The 27,982-nt window shown below is 43.5% G+C and overlaps 1 protein-coding gene across 4 annotated transcripts in view; it reads left to right on the top strand.

Annotated features, from left to right (window-relative positions):
* Positions 1-27,982, top strand: part of LOC123993523 (follistatin-related protein 5-like) — a 234,127-nt gene that overhangs the window by 132,563 nt on the left and 73,582 nt on the right. For all 4 annotated transcript variants that reach the window (XM_046295752.1, XM_046295753.1, XM_046295754.1 and 1 more), the window contains exons 5-6: positions 19,424-19,620; positions 22,651-22,771. In XM_046295752.1, coding sequence (XP_046151708.1) covers positions 19,424-19,620; positions 22,651-22,771 — 318 coding nt within the window. The remainder of the gene's footprint in view (positions 1-19,423; positions 19,621-22,650; positions 22,772-27,982) is intronic.

The following is a 27,982-nucleotide window of genomic DNA, read 5'->3' as shown; positions in this document are numbered from 1 at the left end:
GGCACTAGACAACATAGCTGGGGCACTAGACAACATAGCTGGGGTACGAGACAACATAGCCAACTAGATAGCTGGGGCACTAGATAACATAGCAGGGGCACTAGACAACATAGCTGGGGCACTAGACAACATAGCTGGGGCACTAGAAAACATAGCTGGGACACTAGACAACATAGCTGGGGCACTAGACAACATAGCCAACATAGCTGGGGCACTAGATAACATAGCAGGGACACTAGACACTATAATAACATAACTGGGGCACTAGACACTAGAATAACACAGCTGGGGCACTAGACACTACAATAACACAGCTGGGGCATTAGACACTACAATAACATAGCTGGGGTACTAGACACTAGAATAACATGGCTGGGGAACTAGACAAAATAGCTGGGGCACTAGACAACATGCTGTAAATGGGGCATTAGTCAACATAGCTGGGGCACTAGACAACATAGTTGGGGCACGAGACAACATAGCTGGAGCACTGGACACTATAATAACATAGCTGGGGCACTAGAATGCATGGCTGGGGCACTAGACAGCATAGCTGGGGCACTAGACAACATAGCTGGGGCACTATAAAGCATAGCTGGGGCACTAGACAGCATAGCTGGGGCACTAGACAACATAGCTGGGGCACTAGAAAACATGGCTGGGGCACTAGACACCATAGCTGGGGCACTATAAAGCATAGCTGGGGCATTAAATAACATAGCTGGGGCACTAGACAACATAGCTGGGGCACTAGACAGCATAGCTGGGGCACTAGACAACATAGCTGGGGCACTATAAAGCATAGCTGGGGCACTAGACAGCATAGCTGGGGCACTATAAAGCATAGCTGGGGCACTAGACAACATAGCTGGGGCACTATAAAGACAACATAGCTGGGGCACTAGACAGCATAGCTGGGGCACTATAAAGCATAGCTGGAGCAAGAGACGGGACAACATAGCTGGGGCACTATAAACATAGCTGGGGCACTAGACAGCATAGCTGGGGAGCAAGAGACAACATAGCTGGGGCACTATAAAGCATAGCTGGGGCACTAGACAGCATAGCTGGGGCACTATAAAGCATAGCTGGGGCACTAGACAACATAGCTGGGGCACTATAAAGCATAGCTGGGGCATTAGACAGCATAGCTGGAGCAAGAGACAACATAGCTGGGACACTAGACAACATAGCTGGAGCAAGAGACAACATAGCTGGGGCACTAGACAACATAGCTGGGGCACTAGACAACATAGCTGGGGCACTATAAAGAATAGCTGGGGCACTAGACAACATAGCTGGGGCACTAGACAACATAGCTGGGGCACTAGACAACATAGCTGGGGCACAAGCCAACATAGCTGGGGCACTAGACAACATAGCTGGGGCACAATCCAACATAGCTAGATAACATAGGGCACTAGACAACATAGCTGGGGCACTAGACAACATAGCTGGGGCACTAGACAACATAGCTGGGGCACTAGACAACATAGCTGGGGCACTATAAAGCATAGCTGGGGCACTAAATAACATAGCTGGGGAACTAAATAACATAGCTGGGGCACTAGACAACATAGCTGGGGCACTAGACAACATAGCTGGGGCACTATAACGCATAGCTGGGGCACTATAAAGCATAGCTGGGGCACTATACAACATAGCTGGGGCACTATAAAGACAACATAGCTGGGCACTGGCACTATAATAACATAGCTGGGGCACTAGACATGGCTGGGGCACTAGACAACATAGCTGGGGCACTAGACAACATAGCTGGGGCACTATAAAGCATAGATGGGGCACTAGACAACATAGCTGGGGCACTAGACAGCATAGCTGGGGCACTAGACAACATAGCTGGGGCACTAGACAACATAGCTGGGGCACAAGCCAACATAGCTGGGGCACTAGACAACATAGCTGGGGCACTAGACAACATAGCTGGGGCACTAGATAACATAGCAGGGACACTAGACAACATAGCTGGGGCACACTAGCTGGGGCAAACAATTTAGCTGGGGCACTAGACAACATAGCTGGGGCACTAAACAATTTAGCTGGGGCACTAGACAACATAGCGGGGGCAATGGACAACATAGCAGGGACACGGGACAACATAGCTGGGGCACTAGACAACATAGCTGGGGCACTAGAAAACATGGCTGGGGCACTAGACACCATAGCTGGGGCACTATAAAGCATAGCTGGGGCACTAAACAACATAGCTGGGGCACTAGACAACATAGCTGGGGCACTAGACAACATAGCTGGGGCACTAGACAACATAGCTGGGGCACTATAAAGAATAGCTGGGGCACTAGACAACATAGCTGGGGCACTAGACAGCATAGCTGGAGCAAGAGACAACATAGCTGGGGCACTAGACAACATAGCTGGGGAGCAAGAGACAACATAGCTGGGGCACTAGACAACATAGCTGGGGCACTAGACAACATAGCTGGGGCACTAGACAACATAGACAACATAGCTGGGGCACTAGACAACATAGCTGGGGCACTAGATAACATAGCTGGGGGACACTAGACAACATAGCTGGGACACTAGATAACATAGCTGGGGCACTAGACAACATAACTAGACAACATAGCTGGGGCACTAGACAACATAGCTGGGGCACTAGACAACATAGCTGGGGCACTAGACAACATAGCTGGGGCACGAGACAACAACATAGCCAACATAGCTGGGGCACTAGATAACATAGCAGGGACACTAGACACTATAATAACATAACTGGGGCAACATAGACACTAGAATAACACAGCTGGGGCACTAGACACTACAATAACACAGCTGGGGCATTAGACACTACAATAACATAGCTGGGGTACTAGACACTAGAATAACATGGCTGGGGCACTAGACAACATAGCTGGAGCAAGAGACAACATAGCTGGGGCACTAGACAACATAGCTGGGGCACTAGACAACATAGCTGGGGCACTAGACAACATAGCTGGGGCACTAGACAACATAGCTGGGGCACTAGATAACATAGCAGGGACACTAGACAACATAGCAGGGACACTAGACAACATAGCAGGGGCACTAGACAACATAGCTGGGGCACTAGACAACATAGCACTGGGGCACTAGACAACATAGCTGGGCACACTAGACAACATAGCTGGGGCACTAGACAACATAGCACAACATAGCTGGGGCACTAGATAACATAGCAGGGACACTAGCAGGGACAGACAACACTGGGGCACTAACAACATAGCTGGGGCACTAGACAACATAGCTGGGGCATAACACATAGCTGGGGCACTAGACACTACAATAACACAGCTGGGGCATTAGACACTAGCAATAACATAGCTGGGGCACTAGACAACATACTAGACACATAGCAATAACATGGCTGGGGAACTAGACAAAATAGCTGGGGCACTAGACAACATGCTGTAAATGGGGCACTAGTCAACATAGCTGGGGCACTAGACAACATAGCTGGGGCACTAGACAACATAGCTGGAGCACTGACAACATAGCTGGAGCAGAGACAACATAGCTGGGGCACTATAATAACATAGCTAGGGGCACTAGAATGCATGGCTGGGGCACTAGACAACATAGCTGGGGCACTAGACAACATAGCTGGGGCACTATAAAGCATAGCTGGGGCACTAGACAGCTGGGGCATAGACAAGCATGGCTGGGGCACTAGCAACTAGACAACATAGCTGGGGCACTAGAAAACATGGCTGGGGGGCACTAGACACCATAGCTGGGGCACTATAAAGCATAGCTGGGGCATTAGACAACATAGCTGGGGCACTAGACAACATAGCTGGGGCACTAGACAGCATAGCTGGGGACACTAGACAACATAGCTGGGGCACTATAAAGCATAGCTGGGGCACTAGACAGCATAGCTGGGGCACTATAAAGCATAGCTGGGGCACTAGACAACATAGCTGGGGCACTATAAAGCATAGCTGGGGCACTAGACAGCATAGCTGGGGCACTATAAAGCATAGCTGGGAGCAAGAGACAACATAGCTGGGGCACTATAAAGCATAAAGCTGGGGCACTAGACAGCATAGCTGGGGAGACAACATAGAGTAAACAACATAGCTGGGGCACTATAAAGCATAGCTGGGGCACTAGACAACATAGCTGGGGCACTAGACAAAAGCATAGCTGGGCACTAGACACATAGCTGGGGACAACATAGCTGGGGCACTATAAAGCATAGCTGGGGCACTAGACAACATAGCTGGGGCAAGAGACAACATAGCTGGGACACTAGACAACATAGCTGGAGCAAGAGACAACATAGCTGGGGCACTAGACAACATAGCTGGGGCACTAGACAACATAGCTGGGGCACTGGGGCATAAAGAATAGCTGGGGCACTAGACAACATAGCTGGGGCACTAGACAACATAGCTGGGGCACTAGACAACATAGCTGGGGCACAAGCACAACATAGCTGGGGCACTAGACAACATAGCTGGGGCACAATGGGGCACAACATAGCTGGGGCACAAGCCAACATAGCTGGGGCACTAGACAACATAGCTGGAGCAAGAGACAACATAGCTGGGACACTAGACAACATAGCTGGGGCACTAGACAACATAGCTGGGGCACTAGACAACATAGCTGGGGCACTAGACAACATAGCTGGGGCACTATAAAGCATAGCTGGGGCAAGCATAGCTGGGGCACTAAATAACATAGCTGGGGCACTAAATAACATAGCTGGGGCACTAGACAACATAGCTGGGGCACTAGACAACATAGCTGGGGCACTAGACAACATAGCTGGGGCACTAGACAACATAGCTGGGGCACTATAAAGCATAGCTGGGGCACTAAATAACATAGCTGGGGAACTAAATAACATAGCTGGGGCACTAGACAACATAGCTGGGGCACTATAACGCATAGCTGGGGCACTATAAAGCATAGCTGGGGCACTATACAACATAGCTGGGGCACTATAAAGCATAGCTGGGGCACTATAAAGCATAGCTGGGGCACTAGACAACATAGCTGGGGCACTAGACAACATAGCTGGGGCACTAGACAACATAGCTGGGGCACTAAGTAACATAGCCAACATAGCTGGGGCACTAGACAACATAGCTGGGGCACTAGACAACATAGCTGGGGCACTAGATAACATAGCAGGGACACTAGACAACATAGCTGGGGCACTAAACAATTTAGCTGGGGCACTAGACAACATAGCTGGGGCACTAAACAATTTAGCTGGGGCACTAGACAACATAGCGGGGGCAATGGACAACATAGCAGGGACACGGGACAACATAGCTGGGGCACTAGACAACATAGCTGGGGCACTAGAAAACATGGCTGGGGCACTAGACACCATAGCTGGGGCACTATAAAGCATAGCTGGGGCACTAAATAACATAGCTGGGGCACTAGACAACATAGCTGGGGCACTAGACAACATAGCTGGGGCACTAGACAACATAGCTGGGGCACTATAAAGCATAGCTGGGGCACTAGACAGCATAGCTGGAGCAAGAGACAACATAGCTGGGGCACTAGACAACATAGCTGGAGCAAGAGACAACATAGCTGGGGCACTAGACAACATAGCTGGGGCACTAGACAACATAGCTGGGGCACTAGACAACATAGCTGGGGCACTAGACAACATAGCTGGGGCACTAGATAACATAGCAGGGACACTAGACAACATAGCAGGGACACTAGATAACATAGCAGGGGCACTAGACAACATAGCTGGGGCACTAGACAACATAGCTGGGGCACTAGACAACATAGCTGGGGCACTAGACAACATAGCTGGGGTACGAGACAACATAGCCAACATAGCTGGGGCACTAGATAACATAGCAGGGGCACTAGACAACATAGCTGGGGCACTAGACAACATAGCTGGGGCACTAGAAAACATAGCAGGGACACTAGACAACATAGCTGGGGCACTAGACAACATAGCCAACATAGCTGGGGCACTAGATAACATAGCAGGGACACTAGACACTATAATAACATAACTGGGGCACTAGACACTACAATAACACAGCTGGGGCATTAGACACTACAATAACATAGCTGGGGTACTAGACACTAGAATAACATGGCTGGGGAACTAGACAAAATAGCTGGGGCACTAGACAACATGCTGTAAATGGGGCATTAGTCAACATAGCTGGGGCACTAGACAACATAGTTGGGGCACGAGACAACATAGCTGGAGCACTGGACACTATAATAACATAGCTGGGGCACTAGAATGCATGGCTGGGGCACTAGACAGCATAGCTGGGGCACTAGACAACATAGCTGGGGCACTATAAAGCATAGCTGGGGCACTAGACAGCAAAGCTGGGGCACTAGTCAACATAGCTGGGGCACTAGAAAACATGGCTGGGGCACTAGACACCATAGCTGGGGCACTATAAAGCATAGCTGGGGCATTAAATAACATAGCTGGGGCACTAGACAACATAGCTGGGGCACTAGACAGCATAGCTGGGGCACTAGACAACATAGCTGGGGCACTATAAAGCATAGCTGGGGCACTAGACAGCATAGCTGGGGCACTATAAAGCATAGCTGGGGCACTAGACAACATAGCTGGGGCACTATAAAGCATAGCTGGGGCACTAGACAGCATAGCTGGGGCACTATAAAGCATAGCTGGAGCAAGAGACAACATAGCTGGGGCACTATAAAGCATAGCTGGGGCACTAGACAGCATAGCTGGAGCAAGAGACAACATAGCTGGGGCACTATAAAGCATAGCTGGGGCACTAGACAGCATAGCTGGGGCACTATAAAGCATAGCTGGGGCACTAGACAACATAGCTGGGGCACTATAAAGCATAGCTGGGGCACTAGACAGCATAGCTGGAGCAAGAGACAACATAGCTGGGACACTAGACAACATAGCTGGAGCAAGAGACAACATAGCTGGGGCACTAGACAACATAGCTGGGGCACTAGACAACATAGCTGGGGCACTATAAAGAATAGCTGGGGCACTAGACAACATAGCTGGGGCACTAGACAACATAGCTGGGGCACTAGACAACATAGCTGGGGCACAAGCCAACATAGCTGGGGCACTAGACAACATAGCTGGGGCACAAGCCAACATAGCTGGGGCACAAGCCAACATAGCTGGGGCACTAGACAACATAGCTGGAGCAAGAGACAACATAGCTGGGACACTAGACAACATAGCTGGAGCAAGAGACAACATAGCTGGGGCACTAGACAACATAGCTGGGGCACTAGACAACATAGCTGGGGCACTATAAAGAATAGCTGGGGCACTAGACAACATAGCTGGGGCACTAGACAACATAGCTGGGGCACTAGACAACATAGCTGGGGCACAAGCCAACATAGCTGGGGCACAAGCCAACATAGCTGGGGCACTAGACAACATAGCTGGGGCACTAGACAACATAGCTGGGGCACTAGACAACATAGCTGTGGCACTAGACAACATAGCTGGGGCACAAGCCAACATAGCAGGGACACTAGACAACATAGCTGGGGCACTAGACAACATAGCTGGGGCACTAGACAACATAGCTGGGGCACTAGACAACATAGCCAACATAGCTGGGGCACTAGATAACATAGCTGGGGCACTAGACAACATAGCTGGGGCACTAGACAACATAGCTGGGGCACTAGACAACATAGCAAACATAGCTGGGGCACTAGATAACATAGCTGGGGCACTAGACAACATAGCTGGGGCCCTAGACAACATAGCCAACATAGCTGGGGCACTAGATAACATAGCAGGGACACTAGACACTATAATAACATAACTGGGGCACTAGACACTAGAATAACACAGCTGGGGCACTAGACACTACAATAACACAGCTGGGGCATTAGACACTACAATAACATAGCTGGGGTACTAGACACTAGAATAACATGGCTGGGGAACTAGACAAAATAGCTAGGGCACTAGACAACATGGTTGGGGCACGAGACAACATAGCTGGGGCACTGGACACTATAATAACATAGCTGGGGCACTAGACACTATAATAATATAACTGGGGCACTAGACACTATAATAACATAACTGGGGCACTAGACACTGGAATAACATAGCTGGGGCAATAGACAACGTAGCTGAGGCACTAGACAAGATAGCTTGTGCACTAGACAAAATACTGTAGCTGATGCACTAGACAACATAGCTGGGGCACTAAACAACATAGCTTGTGCACTAGACAACATACTGTAGCTGTCACGCCCTGACCTGAGACTTTTTATTTCTACATTTGGTTAGGTCAGGTGTGATTTGCGTGGGCATTCTAATTTTCCTATTTCTTTGTTTGGCCTGGTAAGGTTCCCAATCAGATGCAGCTGTCTATCGTTGTCTCTGATTGGGGATCATACTTAGGCATCCTTGTTTCCCCCTTTAGTTTGTGGGATCTTGATTTTGCTAGTTGCTGTATAGCCTGCAGAACTTTATGTTCGTTTATCTTTTTTATATATCTTTTTTTTTGGTGTTCATCAAAATAAAGAAAGATGTACGCTTACCACGCTGCACCTTGGTCTCATTCCAACAACGGACGTGACAGTAGCTGATGCACTAGACAACATAGCTCGGGCACTTGACATCATAGCTGGGGCACTAGACAACATAGCTTGTGCACTAGACAACATACTGTAGCTGATGCACTAGACAACATAGCTGGGCACTATACACGATAATAACATAGCAAGGGCACTAGTTAACCTAGCTGGGGCACTAGACACCATAATAACATAGCTGGAGCAATAGACACTATAATAACATAGCTGGGGCACAAGACACGATAATAACATAGCTGGGGCACTAGACACTAGAATAACATAGCTGGGGCACTAGACAACATACCTGGGGAACAAGACACTAGAATAACATTGATGCTAAACTAGACACTAGAATAACATAGCTGGAGCACTAGACGCTATAGTAATTTTTTATTTTTTTTCACCTTTATTTAACCAGGTAGGCTAGTTGAGAACAGGTTCTCATTTGCAATTGCGACCTGGCCAAGATAAAGCATAGCAGTGTGAACAGACAACACAGAGTTACACATGGAGTAAACAATTAACAAGTCAATAACACAGAGAAAAAAGGGGAGTCTATATACAATGTGTGCAAAAGGCATGAGGAGGTAGGCGAATAATTACAATATTGCAGATTAACACTGGAGTGATAAATGATCATGTACAGGTAGAGATATTGGTGTGCAAAAGAGCATAAAAGTAAATAAATAAAAACTGTGGGGATGAGGTAGGTGAAAATGGGTGTGCTATTTACCAATAGATTATGTACAGCTGCAGCGATCGGTTAGCTGCTCAGCTAGCTGATGTTTGAAGTTGGTGAGGGAGATAAAAGTCTCCAACTTCAGCGATTTTTGCAGTTTGTTCCAGTCACAGGCAGCAGAGTACTGGAACGAAAGGCGGCCGAATGAGGTGTTGGCTTTAGGGATGATCAATGAGATACACCTGCTGGAGCGCGTGCTACGGATGGGTGTTGCCATCGTGACCAGTGAGCTGAGATAAGGCGGAGCTTTGCCTAGCATGGCCTTGTAGATGACCTGAAGCCAGTGGGTCTGGCGACGAATATGTAGCGAGGGCCAGCCGACTAGAGCATACAAGTCGCAGTGGTGGGTAGTATAAGGTGCTTTAGTGACAAAACGGATGGCACTGTGATAAACTGCATCCAGTTTGCTGAGTAGAGTGTTGGAAGCAATTTTGTAGATCACGTCGCCGAAGTCGAGGATCGGTAGGATAGTCAGTTTTACTAGGGTAAGCTTGGCAGCGTGAGTGAAGGAGGCTTTGTTGCGGAATAGAAAGCCGATTCTTGATTTGATTTTCGATTGGAGATGTTTGATATGGGTCTGGAAGGAGAGTTTGCAGTCTAGCCAGACACCTAGGTACTTATAGGTGTCCACATATTCAAGGTCGGAGCCATCCAGTGTGGTGATGCTAGTCGGGCATGCGGGTGCAGGCAGCGATCGGTTGAAAAGCATGCATTTGGTTTTACTAGCGTTTAAGAGCAGTTGGAGGTAATATATCTGGGGCAATAGACACTACAATAACATAGCTTGGGCACTAGACGCTATACTAATATATCTGGGGCAATAGACACTACAATAACATAGCTTGGGCACTAGACGCTATAGTAATATATCTGGGGCAATAGACACTACAATAACATAGCTTGGGCACTAGACACTGAAATAACATAGCTGGGGCACTAGACACTAAAATAACATAGCTGGGGCACTAGACAGTATAATAACATACCTGGGGCACAAGACACTAGAATTGTCAGGATTTGGCCAGGGTTGTTCAGGTTTTTGGTCACTAGATGCCCCCATTGTGCTTTTTGACCTTTTGTTTTCCCTTGATCCCCATTATTATTTGCACCTGTGCCTCGTTTCCCCTGATTGTATTGTTTTCATCAGTTATTTGCTCTGTGTTTGTATGTTAGCACCCAGCCCTAGTATTCTGTGTACTCTTGTTGATCCCGGTGGACTCTCTTGTGGAATTCTGTTTTTTTTGTTCTTGTTTATTTATTTTTGTGTATCTTTTGAGGCTTTTTATGCTATACCTACCACCTTGTGGATTTACCTTTTTGTCTTGGAGGATTACCTTTGTTCTTGTGGAATTCCTTTTGAGGTTGTGGAGTTACATGTTTTCCTGAAGGACTTCACTTTTTTACTTCATTAAATACACTGTCTCAAGTACTGCTGTGTCTGCCTCATCTTCTGGGTTCTGCCGACTATTCGTGGCTCAGTTGGTTAAGTGACTGTTTCTCACTCCAGAGACCCGGGTTCGTAACCGGGTCCTGACAAGAATAACATAGCTGGGGCACTAGACACTAAAATAACATAGCTGGGGCACTAGACAACACAGCTGGGGCACAAAACATTATAATACAATAACTGGGGCATTAGACAACATAGCTGGGGCACTAGAATAACATGGCTGGGGCACTAGACACTAGAATAATATAGCTGGGGCACTAGAATAACATGGCTGGGGCACTAGACACTAGAATAATATAGCTGGGGCACTAGATACTTGAACAACATAGCTGGGGCAATGGACACTAGAATAACATAGTGTAAGGACAGACGCTGGGAGACGAGAAGCAAGTACTGTGAGTGAACATTTAATAATAACGGACAAGAAATAAAACATGTACAGCATCTGGACAGGGGAACAAAACGGCATTAATGTCGACATGGGGAACAAAATGAGGAACAGACAGATATAGAGGAGGAAATCAACTAAGTGAAGGAGTCCAGGTGAGTCCAATATTCTGCTGATGCCTGTAATTATGGTGACAGGTGTGCGTAAAGATGGGCCACCTGGCGCCCTCAAGTGCTATAGAGGGGGAACGGGAGCAGTCGTGACAGTACCCCCCTCTAGGTGTGCCACCCTGCATCCCACCTGTGCGAGCCTGATGGCCCGGCCGAGGCGTGGGAGCCTGACGAGCCGGCTGAGGCATAAAGTGGAGTGGGAGCCTACCGAGCTAACCGAGGCAAGGAAACCTCTCGAGCCAGCTGAGGCAGCCCTGGTTTCTTCGACAGCGGCCCCAGACCCGACTTCACCAACCAAAACAAAACTCCCTGATGCTTCAAATGTTGTCAGCATTCTGTGTGGACAGACACTGGGAGCCGAGAAGCAAGTACAGGGAGTGAACATTTAATTAATAAACAGACATTAAACAAGACAGGACAGCGTCTGGACATGAAAAACTTAACGACATTAATGCTGACACGGGGAACAAACTGAGGAACAGATATAGAGGGGCAATCAACAAAGTGAAGGAGTCCAGATGAGTCCAATATTGCGCTGTGTCAAGAGTCTTAGCTATGTTATTATAGGCACTAAACACTATAATAACATAGATAAGGCACTACACACTATAACACAATAACTCTGTTACTGGACAATATAGCTGGGGCACGAGACACTATAATAACATATCTGGGGCACTAGACACAGGAATAACATAGCTAGGGCACTAGACACTAGAATAACATAGCTGGGGCACTAGATAGGATAACATAGCTAGGGCACTAGACACTTGAATAACATAGCTGGGGCACTAGATAGGATAACATAGCTAGGGCACTAGACACTTGAATAACATAGCTGGGGCACTAGATGCTTGAATAACATAGCTAGGGCACTAGACACTTGAATAACATAGCTGGGACACTAGACGCTAGAAATAACATAGATGGTACGTTAGACAACATAGCTAGGGCACTAGACACTTCGATAATATTGCTGGGGCACTAGACACTACAGTTACATAGCTGGGGCACGAACAAGAATAACATAGCTGGGGCACTAGACAATATAGCTGGGGCAAAATACACTTTAATAAACATTTTTGGGGTAATACACACGGATAACCTAGCTAGGGCACTACAGTTGAAGTCAGAAGTTTACATACACCTTAGCCAAACAAATGTAAACTCAGTTTTTCACAATTCCTGACATTTAATCCTAGGAAAAACTACCTGTCTTAGGTCAGTTAGGATCACCACTTTATTTTAAGAATGTGAAATGTCAGAATAATAGTAGAGAGAATTATTTATTTCAGCTTTTATTTCTTTCATCACATTCCCAGTGGGTCAGAAGTTTACATACACTCAATTAGAATTAGGTAGCATTGCCTTTAAATTGTTTAACTTGGGTCAAGTGTTTTGGGTAGCCTTGCACAAGCTTCCCACAATAAGTTGGGTGAATTTTGGCCCATTCCTCCTGACAGAGCTGGTGTAACTGAAACAGGTTTGTGACCTCCTTGCTCGCGCATGCTTTTTCAGTTCTGCCCACACATTTTCTATGGGATTGAGGTCATGGCTTGTGATGACCACTCCAATACTTTGACTTTGTTGTCCTTAAGTCATTTTGCCACAACTTTGGAAGTATGCTTGGGGTCATTGTACATTTGGAAGACCAATTTGCGACCAAGCTTTAACTTCCTGACTGATGTCTTGAGATGTTGCTTCAATATATCCACATAATTTTACCCCCTCATGATGCTATCTATTTTGTGAAGTACACCAGTCCCTCCTGCAGCAAAGCACCCCATAACTTGATGCTGCCACCCCCGTGCTTCAGATCTGGGATGGTGTTCTTCGGCTTGCAAGCCTCCCCCTTTTTCCTCCAAATATAAGATGGTCATTATGGCCAAACAATTCTATTTTTGTTTCATCAGACCAGAGGACATATATCCAAAAAGTACAATCTTTGCCCCCATGTGCATTTGCAAACCGTATTCTGGCTTTTTTATGGCGGTTTTGGAGCAGTGGCTTCTTCCTTGCTGAGCGGCCTTTCAGGTTATGTTGATGTAGGACCCATTTTGCTGTGGATATAGATACTTTTATACCTATTTCCTCCAGCACCTTCACAAGGTCCTTTACTGCTGTTGTCCTTTGCTGTTGAGAACACTTGTCTAAAGCAACTCAAAACATTCTCTCAAACTTTCTTTCATACTTCAGTATTTTCTTTTTGGATTGGATGAAAGCAAAGTCTACTCAGGTGTTTCGTAATTGACAACAGCCAATGGAACTGTCATTATGAGAGTGACACTTCTCTACATACAAGAAAATATGTTTTACTATTTGTCATGTGTTGGAACAAAAAGTTCCAGTCATTTTTTTTTGCTCGCAACTCTTCTATTCTAAATATTTATTGTAGTTGACTCTTTTGACGAGTCTGCTTTGATGGTGCATTGCAAATACAAATCATAAGCTTTCCTCCTACTGTCAGAGTTGGTGTTTGGTGTAGTATACCATGGCTTTTTTGGTGGTGCAATGCTGTAAGTTTGAAGTCATTGGTCATGGTATCTTAGGGAAAGCAGTCATACAAAGCATTGCCATTTAGCACACTCACAATGCTGATGCACCCCCCCCCCTGAACATGCAATACAGAAAACAGTGTATTCCAGGATGAAGTTTAATGAGTGTTAGGTATTCACTGGTGGGGTTTTGACAGTTAGGTTAAATATGTCAGGTAGGTTTGACAAAAAAAAGTACACATTTAAAAAAAATCCAAATGGAATTGTTCTGGAATTGATTTGCACTTTTCACACCAAAGTACGTTCATCTCTAGAAGACAGAACTCATCTCCTTCCTGAGCGGTATGACGGCTGCGTGGTCCCATGGTGTTTATACTTGTGTACTATTGTTTGTACAGATGAACGTGGTACCTTCAGGCGTTTGGAAATTGCTCCCAAGGATGAACCAGACTTGTGGAGGTCTACAATTGTTTTTCTGAGATCTTGGCTGATGTCTTTTGATTTTCCCATGATGTAAAGTAAAGAGGCACTGAGTTTGAAGGTAGTCCCTTGTAATACATCCACAGGTACACCTCCTATTGACTCAAATTATGTCAATTAGCCAATCAGGAGCTTCTAAAGCCATGACATAATTTTATGGAATTTTCCAAGCTGTTTAAAGGCAGTCAACTTAGTGTATGTAAACTTCTGACTCACTGGAATTGTAATACAGTGAATTATAAATTCAATAATTTGTCTGTAAACAATTGTTGAAAAAATTACTTGTTTCATGCACAAAGTAGATGTCCTAACGACTTGCCAAAACTATAGTTTGTTAACAAGAAATGTGTGGAGTGGATGTAAAATGAGTTTTAATGACTCCAACCTAAGTGTATGTACATTTCCGTCTTCAACTATAGTTAGTATGCCAAAAGTACCTGGACGTCATACTAAATTCACAAAAATATGAAGTATACATGCAGAGGACACTATTTCTGTACTTTAGGACCCACAATGCAATTCTTCAGGAAATGGACGTGGCCTCACATTGTTTTCAGATTTGAAGAAAATGGCTGAAAATATGCAGCCGAAGTACAACGAGAGCAGATACAAATGCATTGCTTTAACTAATTATGACAAATGTTAAGAAAATGTTGAGCAATGTAATAAAGTTATGACTTTATATTGGCTGACAATTTGTTAGCGACACTATCCTTACGAACCAGATCGCATATCTTTACAGCAGTATGTACTGGTATGTAGTTAGCTAGCTAACGTAAACTCACCCCATTCCGTACAAATGTGCGCAACCGCAACATTCAAACGATGCTACAAAGAAAACTAATGGGACTGTAGCGACTGTGTTGACTTCAAAATCGGGGGTGTGAACTAGGTTTCTATTCAAGCGTTGATCGACATGGTAATGGCTCTATAGTATTGGAGAAAAGTTGAAAAAATGGACCCTCTGTTACATCTTGACGTACAGCACGCATAAAGCAACTATTTCTGTCTTACAATCTCTCTCCACCAGATGTAGCAGTTCTCTCATCCTTTAAAAACAAGAAATGGACAGTGACGGGGGTAGGGGGGAAAAACCTAGTCATTTTCTGCATCATCATTGCATGTGATCATCATTCTCAAAGCTGCTGTTTACTTCTATGATCACTTTAGCACCGCGCTAAAAACCCGATTCAAATTCGACACAAACAGCTTTGTAAAGACACATTATATAAACTCTTATAGTGTTTAATTTACATTTTAGAGGAGATAAGGTGAAAAGTTGGACAGATCGAGTTAAAAAAAAGCAATTTTCCCACACGACATCTCTCCTTCTCACTATCACGCATTAGTTTGCTTCCCCACCCACTATTTAAAAAAAGACCTGACGGGGCTCATTGCCTGCTTGAATTATGCATAAACAGGCAGACATGTAATTGATTCAGTTGGAAAGGGGAGAAATTGTGCTTTACAATGGTATTGACATTACATTTGATCTGGAAGTATTACTTTTTGGGGCGCTAAAATAAGGGCAATTGTACGGACCATGGCGATGTACGAGTTTACATGAGTTTACGTTACCTAACATTAGTTGGCTACTTATACATCAAACTTTCCAGTGTATTAGCTATAGGCTATCTAACCAACTACCCAATGTTTATTGACTTGATTATTCCCTGTCAAATTTAGCTTAGCTTAATGGTATAGTCGTTGTGCGTTCTCAATGGACATTTGTTCTGGCTATCTACTCTAATTTCACATCACTCTCTTCTGAGTGTACCACAGCACAGAATAATGAATTTACGAGCTCCCCAACACCCGTTGAATATGGCCAGTGTCATTAAATGTTGGCAAAAAAAGCGTCATTAAATTGGTGCCATCAGCACAGTTACAGTACAGTTACCAACGCTCTGGATAACATGAAAACAGCCAAACCAGTTCTGCAAGGGCGAGTAAAATGGTCAGAGTGGCCTCATTTGTGTCTGGAAGTAGCTAGGAAGCTAGCCAACGTTAGCTTAGATGCTTGCCTGCTGTTGTAAGGTTAGAATGCTCAAATCAACCCTACTCCTCAGCCTGAGCGTCCAGTGTGCACTCCGAGAGTGAAATGCTCCTAATTTACAAACTAACAATCTGACAATGCTCTGATTTTACAGAGCACACTCTGGCACTCCCGATTGAATTTAGGAACACACCCGATGTTGTAAAATGTCTAACTAATAATTTGTTATGCTAACTAACTAGCAAGAGGTTGCATAGCAACAGCATCAACTTCCGGTAGACCTACGAAGAGCTAGTACGCTCAACTGAAAGGATACTGTTTGTTTACGGTATTCTAAAATGAACTACTAGTATATAGTATGTAGTATATACTCATTAAGTATGTAATATACAGTGTGTTAGTATGGGTATTCCTTCACAGTTTATGAGATTCGCGGTGACATTTTTTAGGAACTTCTTATATTTTTAAACACAGATAATAGAAACCCGCTGTTTTCACATATATAGTCACTGGTATGGTGGTGGAGATAATGAATATAAGGTTGAAAAGTAGCACATTTTCCCATTAAGTATATATTTTTAGTTTAGTTTTTTATTTGCTACCATGGCTGTTAAAGGGATACTTTGGGATTTTGGAAATGAGGAGGAAGAGCCAATGCTAACTAGCATTAGCGCAATGATTGGAAGTCCTTGCAAGCAGATACCCATAGACATTGCGCCAACACAAGATAGCAATTTCCTTCAAACTGCATTTTAGAAGTCCATCTGACTCTGTGGAAGTAGATAAAGGGCCTCTTTGCCAAAAATACTGAAGAATCCCTTTAATGAATACTCACTAATGTCTGTACCTGTGTGTGTTTGTATTATATAAAAAGAGAGCGAGTCTGTCTGTCTGTCTGTCTGTCTGTCTGTCTGTCTGTCTGTCTGTCTGTCTGTCTGTCTGTCTGTCTGTCTGTCTGTCTGTCTGTCTGTCTGTCTGTCTGTCTGTCTGTCTGTCTGTCTGTCTGTCTGTCTGTCTGTCTGTCTGTCTGTCTGTCTGTCTGTCTGTCTGTCTGTCTGTCTGTCTGTCTGTCTGTCTGTCTGTCTGTCTGTCTGTCCCTGTGTTTCCAGGGCTTTTGATGACACTGACCTTCATATCCCCTGGGCTAGGGCTAGCAGCCATTTATCTTTTATTCATTTGGCCATTTCTGACGACGGCAGCTTTTCTATCACCAAGGCTTGTCAAAAATGAGGCAATTTCATGATGTGCAGCGCTTGGTGGTCAAATGGTGCACAGTCACACACTGTAACAGGTGATGCCACAGTCCTGGAGAGGCTGTGTCTATGAAGGCTCCAGCTTTGGGATGACTGTCTGTCACTGAATGTGTTACGCCACTTTTGAGAACACTTGTCTAAAGCAACTCAAAACATTCCCTGAAACTTTATTTCATACTTTAGGATTTTCTTTTTGGATTGGATGAAAGCAACGTCTATTCAGGTGTTTCGTAATTGACAACAGCCAATGGAACAGTCATTATGAGAGTGACACTTCTCTACATACAAGAAAATAAGTTTTACTATATGTCATGTGTTGGAACAACAAGTTCCAGTCATTATTTTTTGCTCGCAACTCTTCTATGCTAAATATTTATTGTAGTTGACTCTTTTGACGAGTCTGCTTTGATGGTGCATTGCAAATACAAATCATAAGCTTTCCTCCTACTGTCAGAGTTGGTGTTTGACATTGAGCAATGATTTCGCTCATCGATGTCTTTCTGTTGACGTTGATGTGGCTTTTTGGAGGTGCAATGCTGTAAGTTTGAAGTCATTGTTCATGGTATCTTAGGGAAAGCAGTCATACAAAGCATTGCCATTTAGCACACTCACAATGCTGATGCACCCCCCCCCCCCCTGAACATGCAATACAGAAAACAGTGTATTCCAGGATGAAGTTTAATGAGTGTTAGGTATTCACTGGTGGGGTTTTGACAGTTAGGTTAAATATGTCAGCTAGGTTTGACAAAATCTAAATAGAGCTGATCATGTAAGGTTGTTGCTATTATGATTACAATGCCAATGCTTTTGATCAGAATATTAACATAATTAATTGATATCGTACATATGGTAAAGTTAAGAGCTTAATAACACTCCCTTGGCAGAGACCAAAATAAGAAGGAAAACATTCTGCCTCACATGTAATTCTTTTTACATATTATGTGGAAAACAAGGCATCTGACATTTGAATTACAGTGTACTGTTTGCATAATGTACTGGGTGGTTTACAAATGAAGTGACACAACTGACATTTGAATTACAGTGTCCTGTTTGCATAATGTACTGGGTGGTTTACATATGTAGTGACATAACTGACATTTGAATTACAGTGTACTGTTTGCATAATGTACTGGGTGGTTTACATATGTAGTGACATAACTGACGTTTGAATTACAGTGTACTGTTTGCATAATGTACTGGGCGGTTTACATATGAAGTGACACATCTGACATTTGAATTACAGTGTACTGTTTGCATAATGTACTGGGTGGTTTACATATGAAGTGACACAACTGACATTTGAATTACAGTGTACTGTTTGCATAATGTACTGGGTGGTTTACAAATGAAGTGACGCAACTGACATTTGAATTACAGTGTCCTGTTTGCATAATGTACTGGGTGGTTTACATATGAAGTGACATAACTGACGTTTGAATTACAGTGTCCTGTTTGCATAATGTACTGGGTGGTTTACATATGAAGTGACATAACTGACGTTTGAATTACAGTGTCCTGTTTGCATAATGTACTGGGTGGTTTACATATGAAGTGACATAACTGACGTTTGAATTACAGTGTCCTGTTTGCATAATGTACTGGGTGGTTTACATATGAAGTGACATAACTGACGTTTGAATTACAGTGTCCTGTTTGCATAATGTACTGGGTGGTTTACATATGAAGTGACACAACTGACATTTCTAACTCAAACAGCTCCTTTCATGAAAGCTTTTACCTTAATATTCTGCATTAACAGAGACTCATTAGCACACAGGTATGCCCATTGACTTAATATGTGTCTTACATGATTCAGAAATTGTAGACACTAACTTATTCTCTCTTGTTGTTGTTCCTCAGATGACAACTGCAGACTGAGTGACTACAAGAGGCTGAAGACCAAGATTCTGGACATGTATGACCAGAGATACATGGCAACCGGCAACCAGGGAAGCCATAAAAATAACATGGCCACCAGGAAGAGACTGGTCGATGTTGTGTTTAAGCGCTTCGACGCCGATGGTAGCAGGAGAGTAGACAGTAGTGAACTATCACAGGTGAGGAGATGAGGATGGGACTTGGATGTCAATAAGTGCTTCAAAGAAAAGGGAAAACCAACGACATCCCAACATTGTGTTTGCTAGACACCAAGGAGTAGTGAACTGTCACAAGTGTGGACATGAGGGTAGACTATAAATCCACAGTAAATGTCTTTCCCACATGTCAGTAGCCATGCCATCACACCTTCCCTGAATTGAAAAGCTTAAACAAACAGAACCTAAACATTGTGTTTACTATACTAGGAGTTCACTATGAGCCATCTTAATGTCCTCAGCATTATTTTCCATGTTTTTCCCTTCATTCGGTCTTTAATTCGTAAAGCGAGGTGCAAAGAGTTGCCGTTAAATCTTTCGAAATATAATAATCCAAGTCAAAGGAACTTTCCGCTCATGGGAGAATGCTGGCTTTGACTGTTGTTGCCAGAAAGTGTGGTTGAAAAGGAAGATTTGAGATGCTTTCGTGAGAAAAGGAGACATTTTACGTATAATAAATACATGTCTCACAGTACCTGAGGACTAGTTTATATGCCATGCATTTAAATAATGAATAGGTGGGCTACTACTACTGGTTTAAATAGCCTTTAAACTGCTCTCAGGTCAGTTTCATACTAATATATCCAGCGGCACTCTGATTCCGCCAGTCTCTATTGGGATGATGTGAGAGAGGAAACTAGCTTGATTCATATTCTTATGCATTCACTTTTTTTATACAAAGTGCCCCATTTGATTACTGCCAACAGCTCTGATATTATTAAACTATATTTTCATATCATTTGCATTTTTTTTTTACATAACAGCGAAGCTTTCAGCTCAGAGATGAGAGCACAAATCAATGCAAAGTGGGTGAAATAAAGTGTTAGGCTTTCTTTGAATATGCAAATATGCCCCGTTGACACGTTGGAAAGTTGCTTTAGGTAGTAACCATAGATACCAAAGGTATTAAACTACGGATGACACTGAGGGCTAGACACCAAGCTATGAGCCATCGTCTATCCAAGTGTTTGAATGTCAGTCTGTCCATAAACATCCACTGCACAGATTGAGTAACGCCATGTTGGTTTTAAAGCATTCCTCACAGGAAAATGCTACAGTCTCTCTTAATCCTTGAGGCATATGATGATGTTGACACACAGTACATACGGTATACAGTACAAACGTGTTGTAGCTATTTTAAGGCAAAGTTTTTAATGTCTTGTTTACAAAAGCACACCGCAGTCATTCATTCTGAATCTCAGACGTTGACACAGTTGACCTTAATCTATGTCACATCACAGAGGTCACTTATGGCCGAGAATTCAATCAGTAAAATAACTAATTTCCTCGTTCTTCACTCTTGCCATGTTAAATTATACAAATTTGATGTGACCGATAATTTCAGACCTCGTTTACGAGTCTGCTATTTGTGTAATTGTTCATTGTAAAAGAGGTGTTACATTTGACTGACCGTCTAATGTCCCGTCGCCTCTGTAAATGGGGTGTTAATTTGACACGGACTGTGGCTGCATTCCGAACACACGTTACAGCTGTTTCCCTAACATAATGCGAGTCATTTTGTGAGTTTAGTTAAAAGGTTCAGGCTTGGCATGGTGTGTGTTTATGTGTGGGTATGTGTGTGCGTGTACTTCCATGCTTGTGTGTGTGTGCATGTCTGGGTGGAGGGGGTGGTGCACTCCCTCCCTCCACACAATCTTCAGACACTGATCCCCTTCTTTATGTTGTTGCAATCAGATGGGTCGATTCTGCCAGTACATCCAACCCGAACATCAACTACAGAGCATGGGAAAGATGGTTTGATTTCAGGCCGGGACATAAAACATTTAAAAGATGGTGTGAGAATCATCAAAGACTAGGGTGACACACAGCCACTCTGATATTGCCATCTCCCTTAATCAAACCATCTGCCATGGGGCCAATCAGGAAGCCAGAGAATACTTCGGAATACCATTGTGTTTTGATAATAATTTCTCTGAACCAATTGTGCCGAGGTAATGCATTATGAATGCATACAATTGCCATTCAAGTATTGTTATAGATTATCTAAAAGGAGACATAGACTTTTATGAATGCTTGTAATGCACTGTACACAGATGGCTGGAAGAACATTTTCAAATGTAACTAATGAGGTTCAATCGTCAAACAAATTGTGATCCTTCTACATAGCTTACACTTTTGGTTCAATAAGTGTTCAGAAAGCTTAGCCAAAACGCTGCAGGGAAAAAGACAAAGTAGAGGATGATTCATTAAGCAGTAACATTTTGTCAAGCTTTATGACAGCTGATCTAGAATGATGGATGAGTGAATGTCGCCCCGAGATGTGATTTATTTCAAACCTTATATAAAACATAACAGGTCTTTGCACCATGAAAAAGGGTTTCCTCAGCATATTTACTTCCAGAAATAAGAGATCAATAGACAATCAAGGTCAAACCTAAATGTGAAATTGAGTTTAGGTTAGAAACCACATACCACAACATTAGAAATCCAAGTTCCATGGTTGGTTCCCGGGTTTCAGCACCAAGAAATGGAAATGGGGGGAAAAGGTACAAGAAAAAAGCAAACCCCAGATGCCAAAATACCAGACTTAGACTTACTGTCTAGACTTAACTTTAACTGTAACTTCCATACTAGACCAGGTCTAGACTTAGCTTTAACTGTAAGTTACATATTAGTCAAGGTCTAGACTTAACTTTAACTGTAACTTCCATATTAGACCAGGTCTAGACTTAGCTTTAACTGTAAGTTACATATTAGTCAAGGTCTAGACTTAGCTTTAACTGTAACTTCCATACTAGACCAGGTCTAGACTTAGCTTTAACTGTAAGTTACATATTAGTCAAGGTCTAGACTTAGCTTTAACTGTAACTTCCATACTAGACCAGGTCTAGACTTAGCTTTAACTGTAAATTACATATTAGTCAAGGTCTAGACTTAGCTTTAACTGTAAGTTACCTACTTGCCCAGGTCTAGAATGAGCTTTAACTATAAGTTACTTACATGCCCACGTCTCAATGCATTTTTCTGTTGCAGGTCATCAAGCAGGAAGGTCTGTTCAAGGAGGTCTCTGAGTGCACCCTGTTTGACCTTCTCAAATACAAAGACATCAACGACGACGAGCACCTAGCAAAGGACGAGTTCTATACAGCTTTTGGTGAGTGGCAGGATCAACTGATCATGCTTATGTTTTGTCATTCAGGGCAGTAAGGTTGTGTAAAATACTCAAGGGTGTATTACCATTTCCTTTTTCCTTTTTTGACAAGGATATTTGAAGAATATACCCTCCACAGGTTGTGTTGAATTGGACAATGGACATGCTTTCAGACACATAGAGTTAAAATCTTTATAAGTAACCTATGCCTTTATGTGACAGCAAAGTGGATAAAACTGTTTACAATGTTTACTGTTTACTCAAAACCATGGTTGAAATTGTTTTATACATTCCTATACAATAGTTGCACTACCAAAAGTTGTTAATATCTCTCTGAATAATCAGGCCAGTTCTCATCGCTTGAGCTTTAATTGTGGGTGATTTACAATTCATCATAGGCTATGTAAGGGAGAGCTTTTCTTTCTCCCTGTATATGGCAGCTAGTTCTTTTACTTAGTTAATATTCATGACAAACCACTAAAATATAAGACTGAGAAAGCATGAACCCCGTCATGAAATTGCACAACGTGTATTAATGCTCGTGCCCATTTACTCTGTAGGATCAAACCAAGCAATGGTGAGCTTGATATGATTTAGCCGTCTCTTAGTCTATGTGAGATAGCCTACTATACACTATGGAGTTGAATGTCATTCCAGCCTTTCAGTCCCTTAGCATTCATAGTCCTTTTGAATGCCCTCTTTTCACCCAAAGCTAAATTCAGATAAGGCTAAGAATGTGTTACACGTCCAGAGGTAGAAACAGTTTTCAGTTAGGATTATATTGAACAGGTAAACCCATTAAATCTACAGACCTCCAGCTTTCATGTGCATTATGAACACAATGCCTCTGTGTTCCCTTTACCACAGTAAAGATAGCCGCTATACCAAAGCCTTAAATACCACCAGCCTTGCCAAAGGTTTTGTGATCACTCACTAACCCTAACCCTTTTTAATTTATTGTTGCAGATGTTTTATGTAAGTGACCGTAAAAAATAAGAAGATAAACAAAAAGTGAGGTGAACCTCAATGATGGCGCTGACTACTGTCGCTTCAGATCGTGTAGCACTTAACTACACAACTAAATGTTACTTGAGTCCTATTTTTCCAGTTCACAGGTCTCATTAGCCAAGTCAATGCGCTCCAATAAAATATAATACCATAAGATTACATGAATAGGACATTTGTTGATTCAGTATATTTAGAAATATAGTACCATTTTGCAAATAACAGCAGTAAATGCAGAACTAGCCAACAATCCCGATGAAAATGAGACCTGTCTTTCACAGGATGTGTGTCTGTTTTGCTAATAAGGCCTTGAATACAACTTGGAATATTCAAATCACAGCAACGTTGTTTGTCACTGTTAAAGATAAGACACTAACGTCCATGCATAATTCATTGACTCCATCCCACATTCAAGAAAATAAAAATCAATCGCTTCAGCTAGCAGTAAGGTAAATATCTAGCAGGAATGATGGCTTTTAATTAGACCAAGTTACTGATATAAATGAAATGATGTCTGCCACACTACAGATAGTCGTATGTATTGCCATCCTTGAATAACTTGGTGAATGTAATGCACTCCGGGTTTAGGACAGATAAGGCTTTCACGTCCTGTACATTTGATGTCACCTTAACCTTAGGGCGTGGGAATGGTAAAATTCCAAGGTTGCAGATGTCACTGTATCGCTAAGTCTTGATTGTAGGATCAAACACTAAATATTAGAGGGTTTATATCTATGAGAACCCATTGGCAGCTTCTGAATAGATGAGTAGAAGGAAAGAGCTGCTGGTGTACGTACATGCTTTATTTTCTTCCTGGCTGACTGTCTGTCAGTGACTGTCTGTTAGTGGATGTCTGTCAGTGGCTGTCTGTCAGTGGCTGTCTGTCAGTGGCTGTCTGTCAGTGGCTGTCTGTTAGTGGCTGTCTGTCAGTGGCTGTCCGTCAGTGGCTGTCTGTCAGTGGCTGTCTGTCAGTGGCTGTCCGTCAGTGGCTTTCCATCAGTGGCTGTCTGTCAGTGGCTGTCCGTCAGTGTCTGTCTGTCAGTGGCTGTCTGTCAGTGGCTGTCTGTCAGTGGCTGTCCGTCAGTGTCTGTCCGTCAGTGGCTGTCTGTCAGTGGCTGTCTGTCAGTGGCTGTCCGTCAGTGTCTGTCCGTCAGTGGCTGTCTGTCAGTGGCTGTCTGTCAGTGGCTGTCCATCAGTGGCTGTCTGCCAGTGACTGTATGTAGTAGTCAGTGGCTGAAGTATCGATCCAGAGGTTGATGGTTGGTGACAGGCTGATGGACCCCATGGCTTTGAAACGTGTCACTTGTGTTTTGCGTAGTAGCTTGCCATTGCACAGTCTAAACCTGCGTCCCAATTGGCACCCTATTTCCTATATGGTGCACCAATTTTTGAACGGGCCTGTCACCATAGTTCTTTTGTGTTTTCTTTGTTTTAGTGTTGGTCAGGACATGAGCTGTGTGGGCATTCTATGTTGTGTGTCTAGTTTTCCCGTTTCTATGTTTGGCCTGATATGGTTCTCAATCAGAGGCAGGTGTTAGTCATTGTCTCTGATTGGGAACCATATTTAGGTAGTCTGATTTGTGTTGGGTTTTGTGGGTGGTTGTCTTCTGTCTTCGTGTGTCTGCAACAGACAGAACTGTTTCGGTTTTTTCACATTTGTTTTTTTGTATTTTGTAGTGTTCATGTTTATCGTCTTTATTAAACATGATGAACACTAACCACGCTGCGCTTTGGTCCGATCCCTGCAACACCTCTTCAGAGGAAGAGGAAGAAATCAGCCGTTACAGGGCCCTAATGAGCCTTGGTCAAAAGCAGTGCACTAACTAGGGCATAGTATGCCATTTGGGACGCACCCCAAAGGTGATCGGTGTGGAAAACGTCAGGCCAAGTTATATAAGTCTAGGGTATAACAGTTAATGTCATATGGCATATCATCTATTAAGAGGATTCACACCTCAGTAGCCTATGTTAATCAGTTATCCCTTTTTATTTGGAATGAACCACATTGATGTCAGCGAAGGAAGTTATTCATGCTGGTAGTTAAGTAAACAGTTCAAGTATTGTTCTTTCTACATATAGAACATAATAACGATCTCAGCAGCTTATTTGTTCTTTAATTTGCCGATTCTTATGAGCTCCAAAACTCTTCGATCTGAATGTGAATTTGCAAAGATAGAAAATTAGTTTACTTAAACTCTGGCTCTTCTCTATGGATCATTATTAGACAACCAAAGGAGACAGCCTCGTCTTCTTCAGGGCAGCGGCAGATGAAAATGGTTTCTGGGCCTGCCTGCCTCCATTAAGACAACTCTGGTGTTATTCATTGCTCGCGGCGCATTGACAATTAATGGATCATCATGCTTTCTCATGACAAGCTCCCGTGGATCATTCTGCTCACTGGCTTCAAGGAGTGCTGTTAAATTGGATCCATTTTCCAAAAGTGTGATTTTTGCAGAATGTGTTATGTATTAGAACAACTTGAAATGCTTTAACAAAAAAAAATATTTCTCTTTTCCCCTGGAAATATCCTCAAAATCACTTGAGGTACTGAGACAATAGCCAATTGGGCCTTATCCATCTCCACGGGAGGATTTCACATAATTTCTAACTTAAAACCATGACAAATTGCATTTTTGCGACATGGAACCAATTCTAATAGGATATAGCCTTTGTAGAAGAGTACTCGTTGTTTCACAATAGGTTTCAAGAATGTCTTGTCTTCCAGAAGTTTGGTCCGTTATCAAATATAGCTTGCGTATTCACATGCCTTTAGTGAATCTTGTAGCCTTGTATCTTGTAGTCCATTGATGTATATATTCCTTGACATCAAATGAGATTGCATGACTTAACATTTCACTATATGTTTGATCAGTGATGTACTATATTGATTAGTAAGAAGTCATTACCTGAAGTGTGGACTGAATTTCTATATGTAAACTATAATTCCAGAACATTGCAATTGACTGGATTTATTACAATCAGAGCTCTCTGTGATATTGGGTAGGATTGGAAAGCTTATGATTAAGATATGATATATATGATACATCCATCTAGTAATGGGTCGGACCCTCCTTTCCCTCCAGAACAGCCTAAATTATTTGGGGGATAGATTCTAAAAGGTGTGGCATTCAAACCTTGCGCAATTGGTATCAAGGGACCTAACATATCAGGAAAACTTTCCCTACACCATTACACAACCGCCACCAGACTGTACCATTGACACCAGGCAGGATGGGGCCATGGACTCATGCTGATTATGCCAAATCCTGACTCTGCCATCAGCGTGATGCAACAGGAACCGGACCTGGCAATGTTTTTCCACTCCTCAATAGTCCAGTGTTGGTGATCGCGTGTTCCCTGGAGCCGCTTCTTCTTCTCTTCTTCTAGCTGAGTGGAACCCGGTGTGGTTGTCTGCTGTAACAGCCCATCGGTGATAAGGATCGACGAGGTGTGCGTTCCGAGATGCCGTTCTACACACCACTGTTGTACTGCGACGTTATTTGTCTGTTTGTGGTCTGCCTGTTAGCTTGCACCATTCTTGCCATTCTCCTTCGACCTCTCATCAAAATAGCTGTTTTTGCCCACAGGACTGCCACTGACGGGACGTTTTTTGTTTGTCGCACCATTCTCGGTACACCCTAGACACTGTCATGCATGAAATACCCAGGAGGCGTTTCTGAGATGACTGGCACCGACGATCATACCATGCTCAAAGTTGCTTATGTCACTCGTTTTGCCCATTCTAACTTTCAATATAACAGTAACTGAATGGCTTGATGCCTGTCTGCCTGCTTTATATAGCAAGCCAGGGCCACATGACTCACTGTCTGAAGGAGATTTTCCATTTTCGTCAACAGGGTGGTGTACCTCATAAACGGGCCACTGAGTGTATGTGATACATACAGTTTATGAATCACACATTGTGTAGGAAAGCTACATGATAGAAAAACCACATCTCTACAAAATGTAATATCATGTGTACCATAATCTTTCTTATAGACGTTAGTCCTCCTTCCTATCACTGTTGACAGACATACAGACAGAAGGGAAGCATTTCCATGTAAACAAACGCTCAGGCTCCATGCCTCTCAAACATTTCACGGCTCTTGTCAAGGAGGGGTATGCTGTTGACGCGATCACATCGGATTGCAGTCTAGAGAGGTATGCAGCTATTGGAGCACTTTGAACATAATGATGCTATTAATGATG

This window comes from Oncorhynchus gorbuscha, linkage group LG13, assembly GCF_021184085.1.
Source record: "Oncorhynchus gorbuscha isolate QuinsamMale2020 ecotype Even-year linkage group LG13, OgorEven_v1.0, whole genome shotgun sequence".
NCBI lineage: Eukaryota > Metazoa > Chordata > Actinopteri > Salmoniformes > Salmonidae > Oncorhynchus > Oncorhynchus gorbuscha.
The sequence above is the reverse complement of the archived record's forward strand: the minus strand, read 5'-3'. Positions and strand labels throughout refer to the sequence as shown.